The 26,355-nt window shown below is 38.8% G+C and overlaps 1 protein-coding gene and 1 long non-coding RNA gene across 3 annotated transcripts in view; one reads left to right on the top strand and one right to left on the bottom strand.

Moving 5' to 3' along the window:
• The window catches only part of hmgcl (3-hydroxy-3-methylglutaryl-CoA lyase), a 61,866-nt gene extending 56,180 nt beyond the window's left edge, over positions 1 to 5,686 (bottom strand). Inside the window, exons 1-2 of the mRNA XM_065274268.2 lie at positions 5,535 to 5,686; positions 5,345 to 5,428 (exon numbers count right to left, since the gene is read on the bottom strand). Coding sequence (XP_065130340.1) covers positions 5,345 to 5,428; positions 5,535 to 5,636 — 186 coding nt within the window. The 5' untranslated portion in view covers positions 5,637 to 5,686. The remainder of the gene's footprint in view (positions 1 to 5,344; positions 5,429 to 5,534) is intronic.
• Positions 5,687 to 10,005: 4,319 nt separating this feature from the next.
• Positions 10,006 to 13,208, top strand: LOC135760297 (uncharacterized). Of its 2 annotated transcripts, none has more exons than XR_010537366.2 (4): positions 10,006 to 10,156; positions 10,834 to 11,048; positions 12,032 to 12,249; positions 12,819 to 13,208. It is a non-coding gene; the product is annotated as an uncharacterized lncRNA (long non-coding RNA). The 2 variants fall into 2 exon arrangements; XR_010537367.2 differs by lacking the exon at positions 10,006 to 10,156 and adding an exon at positions 10,173 to 10,505.
• The last annotated feature ends 13,147 nt before the right edge of the window (positions 13,209 to 26,355 follow it).

Here is a 26,355-nt window from a genome sequence, read left to right as displayed (position 1 = left end):
GCTGCAACTTGACAAAAAGTTAAAATATTTAAATGGGTGACTGAGTTTTACTGGGAAGATTTGTATGCATGTTTGTTTTTTGTAAACAATACTCAACTTCATAATTATCCAAATATTAAATACATTTGGGATTTTTAAAACGAGTAGAAAATGCGTTCAATGTCATTTCATTCAAGTGAAATTAGCAAACCAGTTAAATGGAATTTTAGTTTGTTTAAAATAACGAGCCAGGCTTTGGGCTGCGCATGTGCGTCAAGTTTAAACCATAGACTGTAAAAAATAGGTTTAAACGCATCGTCCATTTTGCGAGACGAGGGCATGAAGGCTTTGCGATGCGGAGAGACAGGCGAGAGTATTTCATAAGCATTGAGAGACACAAGCTGCGTGGGTGGGTCAAGTTTAAACACCTTTTCGAGACTGTTGTGGGAGACGCGCGCGCAAAGCCTTGCCATGCGGAACCAGGCACGAGTAAATCAAGCAGAGACACAGGCTGTGCGCGTGCTTTAAATCGAAACCCCTCGTCACTTTAGGAGAAGCGCCGTTTTGGTTGATGTGCCTTTCACGGAGACAACAAGGCCATGCTTGCGCTAACTTTATTTGTAAGACTGTCACAAAGACTCTTATCATATTGTATCCTTTCTACACTTGTGTTGGGTGACTGCGAGGTGGACTGCGAGTATTTTCAGAAATCCTCCCCGTCACGTGGTGGTGGACAGCCAATCGCCGGCACTTTAGGTCCTTACACACAAGTACAGGCTCACAGACACAGCCGCTTTTGGAATCGAAATTTGGCATCGAAAGATAAATCATTTTTCAATACTCAAAGTATCGAAGTTTTTCATTCGATACCATAAATACATGCAATATAATGATCTAACTAAATCTGAGACAAAGCAAAAACATTAAATTATTATTTCCTCTCCAAGATAGCCCGACGGGCAGGGCAGAGATACATTTTGGTAGCGAGAGAGAGAGAGAGAGAGAGAGAGCGCGAGAGCGAGAGAGAATGTTTACTACTTAAAAACATCAATGCTAAACATCATATCTAGTCAAACCGCATAACGACATCGCTACAAATACAGTATCGGCGCATTCACACGGGGCGTCAGCGTTAATGCTTCCCATTCACTTTTAATGGGTGATGTCATGCGTTGCCGAACTGAATTGTGGATCCGTCGGCGCCGCGTCAGTGCCGTTGCTCGCGGCAGAAGTTGAACATTTTTCAACTTTTAAAGCGGCAACGCGTGCGTCAGCCAATCAGATCACCTTACGATTCATTCACACAGGGCGTAAGCGTTAACGCTTAACGAAAGGCTTGTCTGAAGCGTGGCCAACAGCCAATCACAGTGGCTGCAATACATGCTCTGGTCTTCCATAAACGTAATTGGCTGGCTCAGTCTATGTTATTTGTATAAGGCGATCTGATTGGCTGACGCACGCGTCGCTGCTTGAAAAGTTGAGAAATGTTCAACTTCTGCCACGAGCAACGGCAGTGACGCGACGCCAACGGATCCACAATTCAGTTCGGCAACGCATGCTGTCCACACCGCATATGAGAGAGTTGCAATGTAACGCCGCGGTGGCTTTATTTTTATAAGTGACTGGAAACTTGACTTTCACCTGGACATTTGATAATATGCAAGTTTTTCATCAACATTATCTGCGTGAAATATAAACATGATGATCATCTGCCAACTCGACTGTTTCAGCACGTCCTCTATTAATTACGGAGAGTCTGCTTTATTAACGGCTTCACTATGCGCGTAAGTTAAACATTTCTGTTCTGTACTTTATTACTCGCATATATTTCTACATATTTTCAACCAAGGAACACACAAAATATAATACAAGTTGTTGTGAATAGTGTTTAAAGGGATAGTTCACCCAAAAATGAAAATTCTGTCATCATTTACTCACTCTCATGTTGTTACAAACCCACATAAATGTCTTTGTTCTGATGAACACAAAGGAAGATATTTTGAGAAATGTTTGCAACCAAACCGTTTGTGGACCCCATTTACTTCCATAGTATTATTTTTTCCTACTATGGAAGTGAATGGGGTCCACGAATGGTTCAGTTACAAACATTTCTCAAAATATCTTCCTTTGTGTTCATCAGAACAAATACATTTATGCGGGTTTGTAACAACATGAGAGTGAGTAAATGATGACAGAATTTTCCTTTTTGGGTGAACTATCCCTTTAAGCTTGACAAAATTTAAATGACTAATGATCTTTCCCACTTATTTTGGCTTAAATAAAGATTAATTCGCTTTCATACTTTATTAGAAACACGTAAATGTATCTACTCATATATTATATAAAATGCCGTATATTAATATGCATTGTCTATGGCATTCGTTTTGTACATTTACGGGCGCACAAATATACTGGTTAATTTTGATTTCATTAAGACACTGTTGTGTTCTGTATTGACTGAGGCTCTGTAAATTTTTTTGTAAATTTAATTAATGTATGGTACATAAAATAATTTGTAAATGTATACATGGATAGTTTCTTGACTATGTTTGTGTTAATAGCCTACACACGCTGGCTGTTGAGTCATTTTGCACTTCCAGATATCTATGTGCACTTTTTTTCCTTTGCATATGAATTTAAGAAATTATGTTTAATGTATTAGTGTTTATAACATTCGTTTTAACAAAAAATATGCTGTGCATGATTTTTTAGATCATTGGGGCTTTGTGCTGCGCCCTCTTGTGGGCTTTTAGGAGTATTTTCTCCAAGATAAAGTAGGTCTTTATAATTCGAATTTTATTATTTTTCAAGGACGAATTTCGAATGTACTTGTTCAGCCATTTTGACAGCCCTACAAGACAGCATGCATGCGTCAGGAAGTATGTGTGCAAGACTGTTCCATAGCCGTTTCACAATACAAAGTACACCAAACTCGGACTTGTGTCCTTCGTAGTTCGAACTTGCAAGTTCAGACTTGGAAGAACGAACTCCTGACGCAAAATTATTTGATTTGGAACGATACTTGGTTCCACGACTGATGACGTTTCACAAGTCCACAAGAACGCATATTGAGAAATGGCCCATGTCTTAAAACAGGCAAAGTGTAGTGCCCTTAACCCACACTCTCTCGAATACCGCTTCGGAGGTATTCAAGGCTAAGGGTCATCCCATCATGCATTATGTTCAGGATGTAAATCGTGAGACTTTCGCGCAAACCTTGTGAGATGTCGCTAACACTCTTATTTGTAAGTTAATAAATGGATTACACATTTTGGTAGTAAAACAAATTGTTGCACATTTCATTGGTGCAAAAATTTATTTTGTAAAACATCTGCAATTGCTTTTATTACATAACCAGAAACAACATTAATTGTGTCGTTTATTCAGAGATTACTGAATAAACAAACTTAATAAAGCTGCATGCACAAAATGAAGAGTTTATTTTACAGGTGCAAAGAATTCTGCTACTGAACGTTTCACATAAGTGTAGATAATAATCTTTAAGTTCTGCCAATGATTACTCTTATTCTGTGTAATTGCAAAGTTTTGTCAGTGAGCCTTCATTAAACAACATTCATTTATGATGAGCCTGGTGTTCTACAAAGGAGGGATGGTTTAATAGTGTTAGGCAAGACCAGTGGTGTAGTCTACGTGATACGCAGGTATACGCCGTATACCCACTAGAAATTGTCAAGGATTTCCGTATACCCACTAAAAATAGCGTGAGGATGCGTAACAGCATGGTTTTGTGACATTTTTAAAGTTTAGTCATAATATAGATGTGAAGCATTGACCATTAGCATGCTACACTTGCTACTTTAGCGGGTTGAAATACATATTAGGCTATATACTTCATACCAAACTGTGCGATCCGATCGGCGTATGAATTTCTATGAAATCAGATTACTATAGTGACGCGAAAGTAACTGGGGAGCAGACTGGCGAGTGACAGCAAAGTACCGCGAGAGAGACTCCAGTTATCACATGGAGAAATCTGCTTTGACTCGCTCTCGCGGTACTTTGACATCACCAAGAGGTCTGCTTAGCACCAAATGAAGTCGAACCTACAGTGTAGCTGCTCACGCGACACTGTAAACAAACAGTCCAGAGAAGTGAACGAGTGCTGCAACATAAACTCCATATAGTTTACAACGCACATGTGAGTAAACAACATTTAAATCATCAGTCCAGTTTATTACTTTATCTGGAGGTAAGGCTCCAAATGCAATAAAATAAGCCCGTGATTATACCCTGATGGTTTTTAGCTGCCTTCAGTTCCTCTGCATGTTTGCTTGTGCTTCACAGTGTTAAACTTCCCTTCTCTGTGTTCATTTATATATCTACGTTCAAGATGTATATGATCTTAAACTTCTGTTTGGTTTGGTTGTCTAATATTAGGCTACATGATGGTCTTGTAATAATAATTATGTATAAGCCTATTTTCATTTTTAGACAATGCTTATATTATATGCAAAAATAAGCTTTTATATCAATGACTATGCAAATTAGAGTTAATTCATGGTCATCTTAAATGTGTATTAATTAAAAACATTTACACCATTAAATTACACATGGTAATGTTATCAATAGTTGTCAGATAATAGCTATTGAAAGAATTTAATATTTTTTCTCCTTTAATGCATGTGTTAGCCACAGATTGAAGATTTATTTAATTTTAATTAACAGTTAAATAACTTTTGTCCCCGAGTTAGATGTTGATTAACTCTAAACCAGTCTAAAAATCAGTCCAGTTTCCCCAGCTGTAAACCCATTGGCTGTTAAAGTCTTTTTTTCTTATAATAAACTGACATGTTGATAACACGTTCAGTTTATGTGTTATGAGTAGGCTACACTTTCAGAATGCTCTTAGTTACATGAATATCTATACTGTATGCATCTGTGAGTGTGGTGGAGCTTATGAGGTGTCGCGCTAGGACGAGTAAGCATAAGGGTGAGAGGGAAAAATCACAGTATACTCACTACAAAAATCTAGACTACACCACTGGGCAAGACAAACATAATGTCAGGAAAAGCAATGTCTGGCCATATACCAATGTCCACAGACTACTGGTTGTTTGGCAAGTTAACGGTTAAAGCCAACTAAATTCAATTTAAGTGCAAAGATAGCACGTGCGGGTATTTAGACGCGAGTGGTCGGGATGTACACTCCAAACAACTGCCATAAATCTTGTATTATTTTGTATTAAAAAACAACAACGAGATGGCATTGTTGAGAATCGACCCATCAATGCCAAACAAAATATCACGATACTAACACGTGTTGTAAGTTTTCTTACACCCCTAGTCACAAAGGCCAAACAAGTTAATAAGGACTTTAAAGCAAACTGGACACAGAACTCTTTACCTTCTCATTCTGCAGCCCATCTCGCGGTCCAACCTCCACAATCTTCACTCTCTCTGGAAGTGTCTGAGTCGCAGACAGACTAACCTGTTAAAGCAGCGCATACACAGACACGCAAGCATATAAACAACAAAAGTAACATAACGTGACTCCACGTTCACGCAAACTATTATGACATTTTTGCTGAACTTACGGCTCTGAGTGCGGCGGTGGCGGCAACTAAACGCAGAGCGGGCTGTTGAACACGAACAGAAGCAAACTTACTAGAACCAACTTTCATCATGACAGCAGCCATCTTTACACGCCCCCTTTATCTTGATGACGCCAGGAATTCGGATTAGTGATGTTAGGTTCTCGAACGAATCGTTCTTTTGAGCCGGTTCTCAGGAAGTAACCAGTCGAGCCGGCTCACAAATCGAACTGAATCGAACTTTAGTTTTGGGCATAGGTTCCGGGTTGATGACGCAGGACGCACAGCCGAAATAGCAAGTCGAACTAAAAAAGAACCGAACGAAGATTGTCGATGATTGCCGAGGCGAGGGTTGCCGATGATTCTGACGGATGAGTTGCTGACACTGCGTGTGAATCACAGAGGAAATTTGAACGAGCCATTCTTGTTTTATTAGTTTCTTGATATGCTTGTTTTATTAAAGAGCTTTAGTTTTAGTACGATTTATTGTGCATGCAAATCATATTGTAGTTGTTTAAGGAAGACCAATGAGTTTAAAAGACAAGTTTATTTATTCTTTATACTTACACATCCGCAATTGTGCACCAGTGTCTTTTAGGAATCTTATTCAAGTTGTAGGCTAGTCAAAACTGGTAATTTGGCATTTACAATCCGCGATTGAAACTGTGACCACAAACATTACTAACTTGTGAATGAAAGGCAATAAATCAGCTATGCCTTCACAAAAACAACTTTTTATTTGAATGTTTTAATGTGTTGACACAAACGACTTTATTTGAATGTTTCATTGATAAGTAATTAGAAAATAAATGCGTTGCAATGTCATTTCTTGATGACCCCAGGAACCGTTGAATCGGCTTTTTGAACCGGTTCAATAGCCGAACTGTCCGAAAAGAGCCGGTTCGCGGAAATGAATCGGACTTTGCATCACTAATTCGGATATTGTTTAAAGCCTCGCGATAACACATATGTCAACAAGAGGTGTTCGAGATCATCTGGGCTGCGTTCAGCCCCGACAAGACGTTGCACAACGTTTATTAAACAGAAACGGTATGGAAGGCCAACAGGGCAAAAACGTGTTAAAAATACGTGTTAACACGCACTACGTGTTAACGCGTAAATCACGTGTTAACACGCACTACGTGTTAACGCGTAAGTGCGTGTTAACACGTAAATCACGTGTTAACGCGTTAGAAATCATGGACATGGAGTTTTACCACCATCTAGTGGTGTGGCGAATCTGACCTAAATACACTGAACGGACAGATAGATAGGATTGTAAATTGAAGTATTTTATCCTAAATATATATTTTTAAAAGTAATTAACAGTGAATAATGATCATAAATAGTTTACAGCTTGGACTATATATAATAATTATAGTATCATTTAATTTTGTTATAAATAATTTTGTTAGCTTTGTGAATTAGGCAATAGTCCCAATTTCTATTTACTTTGTGTCTAATGTCTTGTTCTTTTAGTACCTGCCTATGGAAATAATTATATTCTTAAAAACATAGGTGTTAAATGATGACACAGTAGTGTCACACAATTCTTATAAACAGTAGAGGATGATTAATATTGCAAGAAAAAATTCTTTAAACACTACTTAACCACAGGTAATCTAATTAAGTTTATGTTAATAACAATTGGTTAATAGCAAGATTATGAACGTAAATGGAATGTATGCTCAAGCAGATGGTACATCTGCATCATTTTTGAACACACACACACACACACACACATTATGATGTTCTATGTATGAAGTCTTTGGACTACCTGCCATCATGATCTGATTGCACTTAAAGCTAGTTCAGCTAGTTTATAAATGCCTTATAAAATTTGTTTTTCACTAGTGTCATACACATATCCTTAATAATACAGTGTAGCAATACCACACTATATAATTACAACCAATTTAGCATATGAACATCAGATGGAACTCTATATGTATGGCCTAATGGGAGAACATCAATGTCATTGTATAGAGCAGTTAGGCTTTAAAACATGCTTTTTGAGTTTAATTAATAATCTTATTTTGTCTGAAGGAGGCTCTCTACTACAAACCTTTTAAGCTTTTTTTTTTACTTTTTGGCACGCGTTGCCTCAGACAAAGTTTCCATATCAGAAAGTATGTGTCATAGATCAATCTGAAGCTTCCAATGGATTAGTCACGCTCAGACTGTTTCTTTGTCATAGTAACTAGAACTACTCTGCAGCAGATACTAGAACAATTATGCAAATGTAATAAACTTTTGATGCTTTTTTTCTGTGTATTTTCTGATCTATAAGACACTTTGGATGAATGTATTTGCTAAATGAATAAATGCATATGTGATGACTGGAAAAAAAGAAGAATGGCAATAAAACACATGTCTATAGCTTTGATTGGAATTAAAAAAAAGTGCTTTCTTGTTTTCACCTTTAGTTTATTTCCATCTGATCCTTTTTAAGGAAAAGTAAAAGTGACATAATGACCAATGTATGGTAACCCATACTTGAAATGTGACGTCTGTATTTAACCTATCAAGTGAGTGGTGAACACGCACTGCACGTCGTGAACATACACACCCACAGCAGTACTGCAGTGCCCGGGAAACACTGGGAGACAGGTGGCTGGCTCAAGGCACCTCAGTCGCAACCTGTCAGCCGCGAGACTCGAACCAGCAAAACTCTCAGGTTATAAGGTCGACTCTAACTATTGGACCATGACTGCCTATTATTTTATGATGTAAATATTATGTTATATTTAAGAAGTTAAGCTTTTTTGGTAACTGTTAACAGCCTTTTATCAATTCATTGTTTCACATATTGATACAAAGTAAAAGCGTAAGTGCAATTGTTTTTAAATTAAGCGAGCCCAAACATATATTTTAGTCTAATAATTTTAGGATAAGCCCCTAGGATAAGTTAAATAATGAAATGAATATTTATGATGAACACTTGCTGTTAACAAGAAAGATAAAAAGAAGAAGTCATCCTAACAGTGATTAGTTTTACCTTTACTTAGCTGAGCACTTGACCCCAAACATTTTATTGTTTGTCTTGATGCATTGTGATAGTTCGTAGGAAGAATACAAAAAATTCTGTGGTAATTTTTAACACCTTGGGTGTGGATCTAAGCAGTGTTGATTTAACTCTGGAGCTTTGCTGAAATTAGAAGTAGTTTCAACTACCCTAACCTAAAGGACTGAGTGGCAAGGTAAGGAAAATAACAGGACAAAGAGTACACTTCTATTAGTAATCATAATAACTTCTTACATTGAACTGATTATACTTTGATTTCTGTAATTTTGTTATTATATTTGTGTGTAAGTATGAACAGGGTTGGGAGAACTACTTCAACATAATTCCAGTACAGTTACAAATAACCTTAAAGAGATGCAGTAACCTAATTCAAGTATCACAAAATGAAAGTAATCAAGACTTAGCTTTAGACTACTTCAAATATGTAAATAAACTTAATAGAAAAGCATCAGAAGAGTCTTTCAAACTCCAAGCAGATATGAGACAGATAGGCTACTCACTACAGGGGGCTGCAAGAATAAAACAAAAATATTTATTTTTGATTATGCCCTCGATAATCATGATAATTAATGTTGATTAATAAACTACATTAAAATGCTTAATTGCATTTTTATAGGTAATTCATTTTATAGGCTAAAACGTTTGAATGGTTTTTGCTTGCTTACTAATTTAAGACATCACAATGACTTTCTGAGTGACATGGAAACAAAAGGTTTTTCAAACTTGGACTAAATTGTATAGAAATTGGCTACACTGCACAATAAAACTCCCTTTATAATGGATGACGTGGGGATTACTTGGCCCGTCTGACCTTTGGATTATAATCAGTACAATCAATGTACAGTAGAGAACACAGCAAAATTGTATTGGGAGCAATTTAGGGGCAGTTTCCCGGACAGGGATTAGACTAGTCTTAGACTAAAATAAATGTAAGAGCTGTACAAACTAAAAAAAAAATGCATGACATATCTTAAAATACATCAGTGCTCTTTGTTTTGCCTTAAAATGCACACAAGTAATGTTTTTAGTAAGGTATGTTTGTTTATTTTTTCCTAATTAGGCTTAATCTTGGTTTAAGAAAACCCCTGTCCGGGAAAACACCACTTTGTTTGTCATTTAGTGTTTTGCGTTCATATTCTTAACTTCGGACATAGATTTATTAATATATTATTAAAATGATAAGATCATTAATGCATTGTCGGTAAACCATGCTTTCAATGAAACTGGCTTTAAAAACAATAACTCGTTTTAGTCATTTGTGCATTGCATGTCGTTACCACTAATGAGCACAAGATGGCAGATGACTTCTTCGCCACTATCATTTTGAGTCGTATTTTAAAGGAAGATTTACAAGCAATAGCATGCAATGATTTTACTATAGCCAACTTATTAAATGAAGATCCAAAATCAGGAAGCCAAATGCAGTTTGAGATTTATTAAGAATAGTGTGTTATATAACAGGATATAGAAGAGGCAGATCATTATTTTCACACTCCATCACAGCAGGTGGCGGTATGCACCTTTAAAGTTGGTTCGTAACCCGCCATTAAACCAAAAGAAGAAGATGAAGATCGTAACGTCAGCTCATCGTAAGCATTAGGTAAGTGCTCGCTCACAAGCTTATGAATAATTATATTGCAGCGAATGCGTTACGACAGGCACTGTCATTGTGTGAATAATTAATGATATAGTGATCCAAGCATTACGTCGAGTTTGCCGTAAGCTTACCTCATAGCCATCATAAGCCAGGTACGCTGACGGAAGGGTAACGTAACCACACGGAAGAGCCAAAAAGTACTATGGAGGAATACAAACACAAAAGAAGCAGCAGTAACAACAGAAGACAGTTTTGTCATGTAAATGGGCTTGGGCAAAAGTCTTTATAACTGCAATAACATAAGTTAGTGGAAACAGTGTCAGGCTTTCCCAGATGGAGACAATATAGTGAGGTAAAATTTTAGTGCTGTTTAAATGAATGCGTTGTGTTCGTTATTCATTTAAAAATATGAACATAAAGTTATGACTCATGACAAACTGGCAAGAGAGTTAATAACACAGATCTGTCCAAATATGAGGGAAACTATATTCCTTTGTAGGCCTACTGTGTAGCATTATTAGAGTACGTTGATCTATATAATTTCCTTGTTGATTTTACATTAATACTATGATTTTACATTTGAATAACCATTGTTTCAAAAATCATAAAAACAAATCTGATTCTAGTTATTACTAATACAAGCAACTTTTTATGGTTTTCTATATGCTTGTCTTTCACAGATTATTCACCCAGTGTTTATTCACAAGATTGACCAAATCTTATTTAGATGACCAAATTATGAACAATGACCCACCCTGAGGCTGTAAGAGTGTGCCTGATGAGAGAATGCATACTTGAACCAGTTATAAGACTTAATATATTCAAGAAGACCAAGCGATCCTTATAGGACTACATGCAAAGCAATGTACTCCAGGCCGCACAACTGGACATACAAGTACTTTTTAAAAAGCTCATTATTCTTCTTAACTTAAACATGCATGCTTATTCTTTTTGCTATTGTCTGTTTTATTATTAGTAAACAGTTTTGTTTTAAATTGTTAAAACATCTTTATCCTTTTTCAGATTATATTTTTGTTAAAGATTTTTATTATCTACATGTCATGTCTGTGTTTATTTCAAGTGCAAACAGTAGAACTGTCACAAATGAATATATCTATGACTTTGCACCTGCACTTAATTTAGATATTTTTAAGCATTTTAGATCAAAATCAGAGTGTAACTTTTACTTTTCATACTAAATGAAATATTCAGCCCCAAATAGCACTTGATTACAGAAGAGTTTTCACTTGTTAACCTGGCCGATACAGCAACCATCACACCAAACATTCCAAAACCTGTTTCATTAGATAGAAACAATCAATGAATTTGGGCAACCAGTATGTGATTGAATACTATAGCTAAAAGTGTGTCACAGCTTTGTTCTGATCGGTTGTTTCTGTTTATGTGTTTTGTACGCTGTGTGTTTTGTCATTGGTTTGTTTTGACAGGTGGCCATGCACGTACCAGTCATTGTCTTAAGCCCAGGATACACTGCAAGATTTTTGCTCTCCTATAATATCATTACCTTATCACACTGTGCGACATGGATCATTTAAACTTGGGTACGACAAGCATGTAGACTGTATAATGATGACACCTATTGACTCATAGGTTGTGATGAGTGTGACTCCAGTTAAGTGCAATGTCACCAGAATGTGCTAGTGTTAAACAAATACTGGTACGCTGGTCGACATAGGACCACCGAAGAGCCACGATCACAGAAATTGCCACAAATGATGGTAATCTTTCATTTGGGACTGCCAAAAATCATGCAGTGTATCCCAGGCTATATACTCCCCTCCGTCTAGTCATCATCTCATTAATTATGAGATGCGCTGTCAGTGCTTTTTCTTTCTGACTCTTCTCTGTTCTCTCCAGATTGTGCCCTGATGCCATCTGCCCCGTTCTCCCAGCCTCATCTTCCCTCTCTATGCCTAGCTTTAAATCGGTTGGCTCTTCTTTTGGCTCTCTTCATCCCGTCTGCCTGCCTCGCTGCTCTCCCTGATAACATTTCCTGACTGATGCCTTGCACTCTGACTCTTTCTGCAAGGTGCCATTCTGAGCAGTGACTCAATTTAGTGCCACTCTGCTGCTTGGTGAGTCTCTGCATTCTGGAATTGAGATTTTCATTGCCCATTCAATAAACTGTTTGGTGCCTACAGTTGAGTCTGTGACTTTTTTTTGACCAAGTGATGTAAGTAAGGTCTCAACTTTATACCTTTTAATATTGATTTCTAGTTACACAGTTGTCTTTATGATGGGCCTAGCATTTTTTAGAGAGTCTGTATTTCTGTTTCCTATGTCAATACTACCTATTACAATGTTTTTGGTTGAAAACAATTATATGACTTTGTTGCCAATGTTTGTTGTTTATGGGTTTTATTAATAATCAAATATTAAATAAGATTCATTTATAACTGAGCAAAAAAAATCCTTTTGGAGTTTATATTCCATTATAATTTGCCTAATTCTTACTAGAGTACATGTAATAAAGTTCTGTTTTCTTTTTCATTTATGTTTTTACTACAGTACATTCTGATTGTATGAAGTTATAAGACTTAACAGTTTACAGGCTGTGATGTGCATTAAGCCTACATATACTAACATTCCTAGGTCACCCATTTCCCAGGGCAGCACAATAAACTTTACCATTTATGTGTTGCAGGCATTGCACTTCTGAGGTCATCACCATCTTTCTTCAGCCAACCAAAATGATTCTCACCAACCACCCCAGCTCTGCTAAGCTTGATGTTGGAGGTCTGCTGTTTTTGAAGCAGGGGACCACTGTCCATTAAAGGCTTCATAAACCATTTAACAAAATCACATAAGATAGGGTAGTTCATACTCCATGCGATGTGCCATACAATGGAAGGGCCATGTTCCTTATCACATCTGGATGCTGCAAAGCTCCTGTCTCCTCAACAATTTACGAACTAATCAATTATTAAATGAAGAAATGCTATGTAAATGCAAAGATATTTCTTCCTGTGGAATTTGAGTCTTAAATTTAGTAATTACTGTTTTATGGCATAAATAAAAGTTAAATATTATATTATTTTAAAAGCATCATGTATCTTTTTTCATTCCTAATGTATTCTACTAGTAGTGTGTCAGGCACTTTAACCCTTATGAAAAAAGCCAAGGAAAATAGAGAGCATCATATCAAAACAACTGTTTATTTGCACATGCAACATTAAACTATGGTATACATCTCTGTTTTCCTAACAATACTGAAAAGGATGAGTATTTAGAGTCTACAGTACTGCTTGCTCAATCTCCAGCAAAGATAAAAACATCCTAAGAAAAAGGACTCATTCACATAGTATTCCTCTTTTTACAACCGCGACACATTTTACACAGACAACACAGCATCTGGAGGACGTATATGATCCTCACCAGTGTTATTTATTGTTTTTTCCTGTGTGTGTCTAATGATAATAAAAAAATTATAATTGATCAATTATACTTTGAAGGATAAAGCAAAACTACTATATTTACTATAAAGCTATCTAAACCAATAGCAGCTTCATAAGACTTAAGGTAGTTATCAAAGGAACTAACAAACAAATATAATGCATATGGGTTGACCTGTGAAAACATAATGTCCTGTTTTCATTTGTCAGTTACCAGTTAGGCTTTAGAAACATGATAAAGTTAAAGTGTATTTAAAAATATAGTTTGAAGAAATTTGTGAAAGTGGTCATGAATTTCAAGGGTTGAATGATTATAGTTAACTGTTTAAAAATATGTAGTTGTAGCCTACTAATGCTTTTATAAAATGCTCAAAATATATTTTAGATTACATCCTGTGATATCCAAGCCTTCTTTGTTTCTGTGTTTTCAAAGCTCCACACCAGTAGGTGGTGGTAAAGAAAACAGTGTAGGTACGCGTTAACACGTGATTTACGTGTTAACACGCACTTACGCGTTAACACGTAGTGCGTGTTAACACGTGATTTACGCGTTAACACGTAGTGCGTGTTAACACGTATTTTTAACACGTTTTTGCCCTGTTGGCCTTCCATAAAACGGTGATGCATTGAACACCCTGTTGTGATGACGCAACAGTTGCAACTACGGTAGCTGAGAGGCCATTCTTTGTGTTCTTTTTTAAATGTTTTTGAAGCCTGATGAAATCGTTATAAATGTGTGTTTAATACTGTAAAATACCCTCGATGTTACAGGCACTGACCTTGCCGTCCAGAATGAAAGACAACATTCCAACTTGAACCCATTGAGCGAGCTGTCTCTTTACTATCGCGTGGTTTTATACATCTTGCCACTGATTGGGCCGACATTTCTGACACACCCACCAAACAAGAGAAAACGCTTCTAAAACCTGTTGCACACCGTTTCCAGGAAACATGTCGTTCAACCCATAGATATGTATATAAAGGCTAGATGGCTCAAGGCGGAGTCAGCTGTGTCGTCACTTGGCGGCCATCTTAGGTCAGTGCTGCCATAGTGCTGCTCCCTGCTGCTGTGGACGGAAGGTGAGTGACATACGCCAACTAAAATGCTCGTAACTTGCTGAATTCTTGACGGATTTACAAACGGTTTGGTTTTTTACAAACGTTATTAACGTGGCTATAATTATGGATGCTTTAACATGTTTCATGAATTTTTTATTTATTTTTAGTATACGTATTCAGTGTCATAGGTACATCTTTGACGTTTATAACAAACCAATCCGTTTGAAAATCGGTAAAAAAATTAAGCAAGTTATGGTCATTTAAAAGTACCTGCATCATTAAAACTTAATGCTACGAGTGAGCGAGCGCCCTGTCCTAAGATGGCCGCCAAAATGCGGACGTTCAACTCAATTGGCCATCAGCGCGGACGAGCCATCTAGCCTTTATATACATATCTATGGTTCAACCCGGAAACCGTAGCAAAACGTTGCGCACCGGTGTGAGATTGAACGTGAACTGAGCTAGCCTAGAAATCTAGACGCACCCTAGCGGCCGCAAAATATATTTGCTGCCAGGGTAAGGCACTCACAATACACTTAACCGGTCCAAAAACCAAAATTTGGTCAGGCCAATCACATCGTGTGTAGCGTCTGTGGGGCGGGCTTAACATGATGACGACAGAGCTGCAACGGTTCCTACTTGAAAACAGAGAATGGCTGCTGCTGGCGAACAGCTATCTTTTGAAGCGGCTTTGGCCGCGACTCTGGAGGACTGGAGACTTATGTTTTTCTTTGAGAGAAGAGCAAATAAACCCTACTGAATTCCTTTTTAAGCAAGAAAGATATGTTTGGAGTTTTGCCGACTGGTTACGGTAACTACGTCACCTTCTTCGTTGCTCTGATCCGTCATAGCGCTATCCTATAGAGTGCCGAAGTCATGACGTCACTTTGTAGGCCAACCCGGAAGTTAGCGGCGCATGGGTTCCCTCGATCGAAAAGCCATTCATTTTTCCCATAGACTTTTGGAAAATCGCAAAAAATAAGATCTGTGTTCAACAAAGAGTTATGAACCTTACACGTTTTGTCTATCAAGATAATCTTTATAAGTTAAACGAAAATGTATACATTTTGAAGCCTAAATAAAGCCGTCAGATATAACATGCTAACGGTATGCTATAAACGGACTACAGCGCACCGGTCGCGGATCAACGTCATCATCAAGCTTCCTCAAACTTTATTTAAATAACACGCTCGCTCATTATGATCTGCGCTGTTTATGGACACTTATCCACTTTTTCATGAGAAATATTGCCCATTCGTTATTTCCAAAAATGTTACAAATGTTGTTTACGCGTGCCTCTTTGAGATTTTTTGTTAATGTTTTATTTATTTCTTAGTTTATTATTTCGTTAGTTTATATAAACCTTAATATTATTTTCTTTGTGATTAAGGTTATTATGCATGATCATTGCGGCCCAAATAAACTTTAAAGATTATCTTTCACTGTATTATGTTTGATTGTATGTTTGCATACCATTTGCTAATTCGCCAGAAAAAAAAACATCTCAGAAGCCCTAGCTATTGCTGTATCAATTTCCAATCTTATGTACTTTTTCTTACTTAGACGATAGAAAACCATAGATCGAGGAGAGAACCACTATAAATCTGGACATAACAGTGCAGCTTAGATGCTGGTTTACTTACCGGTATTGTAAGGGTCAGCATGAGGGACAAGGTTTATCAAGTCTCATTAAGTAAAACTATGGAGAGATAGAGGACTTAAATAAAGTGTTCTATGTATTTATAAGATAACTATACAATCTCTGAACAAACAGAACACAGTTAAATTCCAAACATTTATTATAATGGTTATATATATAATTATATATGTTGAATTTAAAGAGAATTGTCCAATAGCATCAATGCTTAAATACAATATATTATAATTAAACCATACATGTTCCCTAAATAAACCATATATACTAATTTTGTTCACATTTTCTATATATTTTTACCTGGTAATCCACAAGCCCTAATGTGAGAGCCTGTGTAGTAAATTTTATCTCACATTACTGTGAGCTGACTGGTGTATAGTTACAATAGTTTAACATTTAATTTTTGGTATTTGTTAGACAAGTGACTTACAGTGCATTCAAGCCATAGATATCAGCGTGTTCTCTGGGAATTAAACAAAAGTTAACAAAATGCTCCAATCACTGATCCACAGAAACATTGCAGCAAGTTTTGTAGTAAACATCTTTATTTTCATAAAATAAGTAAACTGAAAACAAACTATATACTATATAATTCACATGAAAAGTCTCTACAGGGAAAGAAGGTATTTTTGCAACACAATGTGAATGCCCACATGGAAAATGCAAGTGCAAGTGTGTATAGTTGTGGCGAATTTTAATCAAGGTCCTCAAGGATGATTTCTTTGGGTCTCCTCCATCCAGCAAAGTACGTAATGGAATCCTCAAAATGAGCAACATATTCACACACAGCACTGAAAGTATCCCTATCTGGCAACCCTGTCTCCATTCGAATCACACTTTCACTCATCTGAAAAGCTGAATACCTGTCATGACAGTTACTCGTTTGCCTTTGGAGTTACTCTTTGAGAAGCTGAATCTCTGTTATGGAATGCTCTAACTCAATCTCAAGCTGGATTCTTCTTCTTCATCCAGACTGCAGCTCTTCTTTAGTTGTGCTTTTATTTGGTTGTTCCTCAGAATTGATAGTGAGTGTTTGATCAGCAGGAGATGGTTCATCATCTTTGTCAGCCATAAATTGTAGCCATTTCCTCCTCTTTATAAATGGGTGGTGGAACATTTTTGGGCACATCAGCCCTATCCTGTCTCAGGGAATATGAATGATCTTCCAAAATTTGTCCAGTGGGAACATCATTTGTGGATATAAACAAAACGGGGACATTTTATCCCCTGCAGGAAAATGACAGCTGCAGATGCGAGAATGGACACTAGGCATCCGGTCAGCTCGTCTAAGGATAAATTCAAAATAAGCAGTGTTAGTTTTATGGAAGTTACACCTTTACAAATTAAAATTACAAAAATCACACTTTACTATTAAAATAACAAAGATTAATATCATTGTTATCTAATGCCTAACTAGTGCTGTTTACAAATAACTACAATCATTATTATTAGTGGGTAAAGCAAAGTCGAATAAAAGTCAATAAACCAGGTATTATTTTGAATATTTTAATTAAACACATTTCTCGAAGTAACGTTAGCCTTTAATCAAACTGCAGCGGATCTAATCTATTAAACAGCAAAGTAAACAAGCTTTAAGATATTTTAAGAGAAAGACACAGGTAAGTTATTTTAGCTGTTGATTTTGTAATGAAAAACGTTTATTCTTGCTAACTTAGCCTTTTTAATTCCATCTGACCGTCAAAGTATCATATCATTCGCGTGTTGGGCAATATGCACCATTAAAGTTTGGTCGTGGCCACATTAAGGCAGTAAATACGGTGTTCACATGGAAATCATCGTTGTGTTAGCTTACCTTACGGCACGAACAGTCTCCGCTGGGGAACATCGGACGGTAAACGAGCATCTTTCATCGACGACTTGTGGTTGCATCTCCGGACAAAACAAAACATGTCAAACTACAGTCTCTCCACAGTACAACAATATTTGGAAAAACTACAATTTGAAAAGACTAAATATATAACGTTATGTATATTAACTGAAAGGTAAACTTCTGAGAACGTGAGGCTGAAAGGATAGTGACAGATTTCCTGTCATGATGACGTCTAAACTCCCCGCCAAGGATGTAGTCCCTATTAGCAACTTGTTAGCAACCACCGTTTTTAAGGCACAATAAAGTTTAAAAAAGTCACAAGCAGATTATAACTGGTGTATTTTATGTCATAGAACAAAACGTGAAAATATTTAGAGGTTTTGTTAACCACAGACCTTATTTCAGGCGATTTAGCAAAAACCCATTCAAAAAACCCATTGACTTCAGGGCGAGGGAACCCGTAGTGCTAAAATGCTAACTCACTTCCGCGTTTTAGCCTACAAAGTGACGCAATTACTTCGGCACTCTATTGCGTGCAGAGGCATTTTGAGGGACAACCTAGACATTTATATAGAATTCAAAAAGAGGTAATAGTTAAAAAATACAGTGGGTTGAGTAGGCAGGAGGAAAATATGATCACAAGACTTAGAATAGGGCACACAAGTTTAAATGGCTGTTTAAAAATAATAGGTAAACATGAAACTGGATTATGTACACATTGTGGAGAGGAAGAGAATGTAGAACACATACTTCTAATATGTAGAGAATATTCTGAAAGAAGGAAAGAACTAGAAAAGGCAGCAAAGAATGTATTGTGTTTAAAAAACTTATTAGGTGATCAATCTTTAATTAGGGCCCGAGCACACTAGTGTGAGGACCCTATTGTTTTTGCTTCGTTTATTATTAGGGCCCGAGCACACCAGGGTGTGAGGACCCTATTGTTTTTGCTCCGTTTATTAGGGCCCGAGCACACCAGGGTGTGAGGACCCTATTGTTTTTGCTCCGTTTATTCTTCTTCTTCTTCTTCTTCTTCTTCTTCTTCTTCTTCTTCTTCTCCGAAATGGATCGCATTTTTGAGGGCCTAAACATACCCGAAAACTCATGAAAATTTGCACACGCGTCAGAAGTGACGAAAATTTACATGTAGTATAGGCGTCAGAAGTGGGCGTGTAAAAATGGCTCGATAGCGCCACCTGCAAATTTCAAGAGAACAGCCCCCCCACTACGAAAAACTTACAGATACGAAATTTGGTAGGATCATCTATTACTCCAAGACCTACAAAAAAGTCTCTTGGAGCTAAGCTGTAAACCCCACAGGAAGTCAGCCATTTTGAATTTTCCCTGTCATTTTTTGACATTTCCAAGCGTCGTACTTTAACGAACTCCTCCTAGAGATTTAATCCGATCATCATCATATTTGGTCAGTATCATCTAAAGGCCTTTGCGATGCTAAATTGCGGAGCTTTTGACTTTTCATTGGAGGGCGTGTCCGTGGCGGCCTGGCAAAGTGTAATGTTTCGCCATGAAACAGGAAGCTGATGTAATTCAGGCATACATTGTCCGATCTGCCCCTGACTTCACACGTTTGATAAGGGTCCAGGCCTGAACACATCAACATGGCATAATTCAGTAACACTCATAGCGCCACCTAGAGGCAGCAGGAAATACCATGTTTGACGCTGTGACTTACTGCTCTTAGGTATTTAACCATATCAACATCATATTTCACCAGTGTAATCTCAAGACCTTGTGTGATGATAAAAAGCAACGACCTTGACTTTTCATTAAAGGGCGTGTCCGTGGCGGCCTGGCAAAGTATCGCTAATTGAATCGCATTTTGACAGGCTAAACAAGCTCAAAAAGTCATAAAACGTTGCACACACGTCAGAAGTGGCAAAAATTTACATGTGGCATAGGCGCCAGAAGTGGGCGTGCAGAAATGGCTCGATAGCGCCACCTGCAAAATTTCAAGAGAACAGCCCCGCCGCTACGAAAATCCTACAGAAACGAAATTTGGTAGGGTCATATATCACCCCAAGACCTACAAAAAAGTCTCTTGGAGCGAAACTCTAAACCTCACAGGAAGTCAGCCATTTTGAATTTTTGCTGTGATTTCTGTGCAAATTTGGTCATTTCCAGGCTTCGTACTTTAACGAACTCCTCCTAGAGATTTTGTCAGATCGTCATCATATTTGGTCAATCTCATCTAAAGGCCTTTGCGATGTTAAATTGCGGAGCTTTTGAATTTTCGTTGGAAGGTGTGTCCGTGGCGGCCTGACAAAGTTCAGCGTTTTCGCCATGAAACCGGAAGTTGTTATAACTAAGGCATACAATGTCCAATCTACCCCACACTTCACACGTTTGATAAGAGTCTTGGCCTGAACACATTTCAATGCCAATATTCAGCTTCAGTCCTAGCGCCACCTAGAGGTAGCAGTAAATGCCTTGTTTTACGCTGTGATTCACTGTTCTCAGAGATTTAATCAAATCATTATCATATCAGGTGAGACTGATCTTAAGCCCTTTGCGATGATAAATTGCGAAGATCTTGACTTTTCGTTGAAGGGCGTGTCCGTGGCGGCCTCGCAAAGAGTGATGTTTCTCCATGAGAAAGCTGTTGTAACTCAGGCATGCAATGTCCGACCTGTCACAGACATCATACGTTTGACAAGGGTCCTGGCCTCAACACATCAATGTTACAACAATCAAATACAATCATAGCGCAACCTGCTGCACAAAGGAGGTGTGGCACTTCAAAGTTCCTTTGAATATCCGCTTATATTTACCCACTGAAATTTCAATCCCCCTGGTTCATTGCTTTACTAAGGCCATAGAGTGGCGGTGCACATGCGTGCGAGGGCCCTTCCATCACTGCTTGCAGTTTTAATTAGGGCCCGAGCACACCAGGGTGTGAGGACCCTATTGTTTTTGCTCCGTTTATTCTTCTTCTTCTTCTTCTTCTTCTTCTTCTTCTTCTTCTCCGAAATGGATCGCATTTTTGAGGGCCTAAACATACCCGAAAACTCATGAAAATTTGCACACGCGTCAGAAGTGGCGAAAATTTACATGTAGTATAGGCATCAGAAGTGGGCGTGTAAAAATGGCTCGATAGCGCCACCTGCAAAATTTCAAGAGAACAGCCCCCCCACTACGAAAAACTTACAGATACGAAATTTGGTAGGATCATCTATTACTCCAAGACCTACAAAAAAGTCTCTTGGAGCTAAGCTCTAAACCCCACAGGAAGTCAGCCATTTTGAATTTTCTCTGTCATTTTTTGACATTTCCAAGCGTCGTACTTTAACGAACTCCTCCTAGAGATTTAATCCGATCATCATCATATTTGGTCAGTATCATCTAAAGGCCTTTGCGATGCTAAATTGCGGAGCTTTTGACTTTTCATTGGAGGGCGTGTCCGTGGCGGCCTGGCAAAGTGTAATGTTTCGCCATGAAACAGGAAGCTGATGTAATTCAGGCATACATTGTCCGATCTGCCCCAGACTTCACACGTTTGATAAGGGTCCAGGCCTGAACACATCAACATGGCATAATTCAGTAACACTCATAGCGCCACCTAGAGGCAGCAGGAAATACCATGTTTGACGCTGTGACTTACTGCTCCTAGGTATTTAACCATATCAACATCATATTTCACCAGTGTAATCTCCAGACCTTGTGTGATGATAAAAAGCAACGACCTTGACTTTTCATTAAAGGGTGTGTCCGTGGCGGCCTGGCAAAGTATCGCTAAATGAATCGCATTTTGACAGGCTAAACAAGCTCAAAAAGTCATAAAACGTTGCACACACGTCAGAAGTGGCAAAAATTTACATGTGGCATAGGCGCCAGAAGTGGGCGTGCAGAAATGGCTCGATAGCGCCACCTGCAAAATTTCAAGAGAACAGCCCCGCCGCTACGAAAATCCTACAGAAACTAAATTTGGTAGGGTCATATATCACCCAAAGACCTACAAAAAAGTCTCTTGGAGCGAAGCTCTAAACCTCACAGGAAGTCAGCCATTTTGAATTTTTGCTGTGATTTCTGTGCAAATTTTGTCATTTCCAGGCTTCGTACTTTAACGAACTCCTCCTAGAGATTTTGTCAGATCGTCATCATATTTGGTCAATCTCATCTAAAGGCCTTTGCGATGTTAAATTGCGGAGCTTTTGACTTTTCGTTGGAAGGTGTGTCCGTGGCGGCCTGACAAAGTTCAGCGTTTTCGCCATGAAACAGGAAGTTGTTATAACTAAGGCATACAATGTCCAATCTGCCCCACACTTCACATGTTTGATAAGAGTCTTGGCCTGAACACATTTTAATGCCAATATTCAGCTTCAGTCCTAGCGCCACCTAGAGGTAGCAGGAAATGCCTTGTTTTACGCTGTGATTCACTGTTCTCAGAGATTTAATCAAATCATTATCATATCAGGTGAGACTGATCTTAAGCCCTTTGCGATGATAAATTGCGAAGATCTTGACTTTTCGTTGAAGGGCGTGTCCGTGGCGGCCTCGCAAAGAGTGATGTTTCGCCATTAGAAAGCTGTTGTAACTCAGGCATGCAATGTCCGACCTGTCACAGACATCATACGTTTGACAAGGGTCCTGGCCTCAACACATCAATGTTACAACAATCAATCACAATCATAGCGCCATCTGCTGCACAAAGGAGGTGTGGCACTTCAAATTTCCTTTGAATATCCGCCTATATTTACCCACTGAAATTTCAATCCCCCTGGTTCATTGCTTTACTAAGGCCATAGAGTGGCGGTGCACATGCGTGCGAGGGCCCTTCCATCACTGCTTGCAGTTTTAATTAGGGCCCGAGCACACCGGGGTGCGAGGACCCTATTGTTTTTGCTCGGTTTATTATTATTATTATTATTATTATTATTAGGGCCCGAGCACACCAGGGTGTGAGGACCCTATTGTTTTTGCTCCGTTTATTATTATTAGGGCCCGAGCACACCAGGGTGTGAGGACCCTATTGTTTTTGCTCCGTTTATTCTTCTTCTTCTTCTTCTTCTTCTTCTTCTTCTTCTTCTCCGAAATGGATCGCATTTTTGAGGGCCTAAACATACCCGAAAACTCATGAAAATTTGCACACGCGTCAGAAGTGGCGAAAATTTACATGTAGTATAGGCGTCAGAAGTGGGCGTGTAGAAATGGCTCAATAGCGCCACCTGCAAAATTTCAAGAGAACAGCCCCCCTACTACGAAAAACGTACAGACACGAAATTTGGTAGGGTCATCTATTACTCCAAGACCTACAAAAAAGTCTCTTGGAGCTAAGCTCTAAACCCCACAGGAAGTCAGCCATTTTGAATTTTCTCTGTCATTTTTTGACATTTCCAAGCGTCGTACTTTAACGAACTCCTCCTAGAGATTTAATCCGATCATCATCATATTTGGTCAGTATCATCTAAAGGCCTTTGCGATGCTAAATTGCGGAGCTTTTGACTTTTCATTGGAGGGCGTATCCGTGGCGGCCTGGCAAAGTGTAATGTTTCGCCATGAAACAGGAAGCTGATGTAATTCAGGCATACATTGTCCGATCCGCCCCTGACTTCACACGTTTGATAAGGGTCCAGGCCTGAACACATCAACATGGCATAATTCAGTAACACTCATAGCGCCACCTAGAGGCAGCAGGAAATACCATGTTTGATGCTGTGACTTACTGCTCTTAGGTATTTAACCATATCAACATCATATTTCACCAGTGTAATCTCAAGACCTTGTGTGATGATAAAAAGCAAGGACCTTGACTTTTCATTAAAGGGCGTGTCCGTGGCGGCCTGGCAAAGTATCGCTAAATGAATCGCATTTTGACAGGCTAAACAAGCTCAAAAAGTCATAAAACGTGGTACACACGTCAGAAGTGGCAAAAATTTACATGTGGCATAGGCGCCAGAAGTGGGCGTGCAGAAATGGCTCGATAGCGCCACCTGCAAAATTTCAAGAGAACAGCCCCGCCGCTACGAAAATCCTACAGATACGAAATTTGGTAGGGTCATATGTCACCCCAAGACCTACAAAAAAGTCTCTTGGAGCGAAGCTCTAAACCTCACAGGAAGTCAGCCATTTTGAATTTTTGCTGTGATTTCTGTGCAAATTTTGTCATTTCCAGGCTTCGTACTTTAACGAACTCCTCCTAGAGATTTTGTTAGATCGTCATCATATTTGGTCAATCTCATCTAAAGGCCTTTGCGATGTTAAATTGCGGAGCTTTTGACTTTTCGTTGGAAGGTGTGTCCGTGGCGGCCTGACAAAGTTCAGCGTTTTCGCCATGAAACAGGAAGTTGTTATAACTAAGGCATACAATGTCCAATCTGCCCCACACTTCACATGTTTGATAAGGGTCTTGGCCTAAACACATTTCAATGCCAATATTCAGCTTCAGTCCTAGCGCCACCTAGAGGTAGCAGGAAATGCCTTGTTTTACGCTGTGATTCACTGTTCTCAGAGATTTAATCAAATCATTATCATATCAAGTGAGACTGATCTTAAGCCCTTTGCGCTGATAAATTGCGAAGATCTTGACTTTTCGTTGAAGGGCGTGTCCGTGGCGGCCTCGCAAAGAGTGATGTTTCGCCATGAGAAAGCTGTTGTAACTCAGGCATGCAATGTCCGACCTGTCACAGACATCATACGTTTGACAAGGGTCCTGGCCTCAACACATCAATGTTACAACAATCAATTACAATATAGCGCCACCTGCTGCACAAAGGAGGTGTGGCACATCAAAGTTCCTTTGAATACCCGCCTATATTTACCCACTGAAATTTCAATCCCCCTGGTTCATTGCTTTACTAAGGCCATAGAGTGGCGGTGCACATGCGTGCGAGGGCCCTTCCATCACTGCTTGCAGTTTTAATTAGGGCCCGAGCACACCAGGGTGTGAGGACCCTATTGTTTTTGCTCCGTTTATTCTTCTTCTTCTTCTTCTTCTTCTTCTTCTTCTTCTTCTTCTTCTCCGAAATGGATCGCATTTTTGAGGGCCTAAACATACCCGAAAACTCATGAAAATTTGCACACGCGTCAGAAGTGGCGAAAATTTACATGTAGTATAGGCATCAGAAGTGGGCGTGTAAAAATGGCTCGATAGCGCCACCTGCAAAATTTTAAGAGAACAGCCCCCCCACTACGAAAAACTTACAGATACGAAATTTGGTAGGATCATCTATTACTCCAAGACCTACAAAAAAGTCTCTTGGAGCTAAGCTCTAAACCCCACAGGAAGTCAGCCATTTTGAATTTTCTCTGTCATTTTTTGACATTTCCAAGCGTCGTACTTTAACGAACTCCTCCTAGAGATTTAATCCGATCATCATCATATTTGGTCAGTATCATCTAAAGGCCTTTGCGATGCTAAATTGCGGAGCTTTTGACTTTTCATTGGAGGGCGTGTCCGTGGCGGCCTGGCAAAGTGTAATGTTTCGCCATGAAACAGGAAGCTGATGTAATTCAGGCATACATTGTCCGATCTGCCCCAGACTTCACACGTTTGATAAGGGTCCAGGCCTGAACACATCAACATGGCATAATTCAGTAACACTCATAGCGCCACCTAGAGGCAGCAGGAAATACCATGTTTGACGCTGTGACTTACTGCTCCTAGGTATTTAACCATATCAACATCATATTTCACCAGTGTAATCTCCAGACCTTGTGTGATGATAAAAAGCAACGACCTTGACTTTTCATTAAAGGGCGTGTCCGTGGCGGCCTGGCAAAGTATCGCTAAATGAATCGCATTTTGACAGGCTAAACAAGCTCAAAAAGTCATAAAACGTTGCACACACGTCAGAAGTGGCAAAAATTTACATGTGGCATAGGCGCCAGAAGTGGGCGTGCAGAAATGGCTCGATAGCGCCACCTGCAAAATTTCAAGAGAACAGCCCCGCCGCTACGAAAATCCTACAGAAACTAAATTTGGTAGGGTCATATATCACCCAAAGACCTACAAAAAAGTCTCTTGGAGCGAAGCTCTAAACCTCACAGGAAGTCAGCCATTTTGAATTTTTGCTGTGATTTCTGTGCAAATTTTGTCATTTCCAGGCTTCGTACTTTAACGAACTCCTCCTAGAGATTTTGTGAGATCGTCATCATATTTGGTCAATCTCATCTAAAGGCCTTTGCGATGTTAAATTGCGGAGCTTTTGACTTTTCGTTGGAAGGTGTGTCCGTGGCGGCCTGACAAAGTTCAGCGTTTTCGCCATGAAACAGGAAGTTGTTATAACTAAGG

This window comes from Paramisgurnus dabryanus, chromosome 17 (genome assembly GCF_030506205.2).
Source record: "Paramisgurnus dabryanus chromosome 17, PD_genome_1.1, whole genome shotgun sequence".
NCBI classification, from domain to species: Eukaryota; Metazoa; Chordata; class Actinopteri; order Cypriniformes; family Cobitidae; genus Paramisgurnus; species Paramisgurnus dabryanus.
This window is presented reverse-complemented; position numbering and strand designations above follow the sequence as displayed.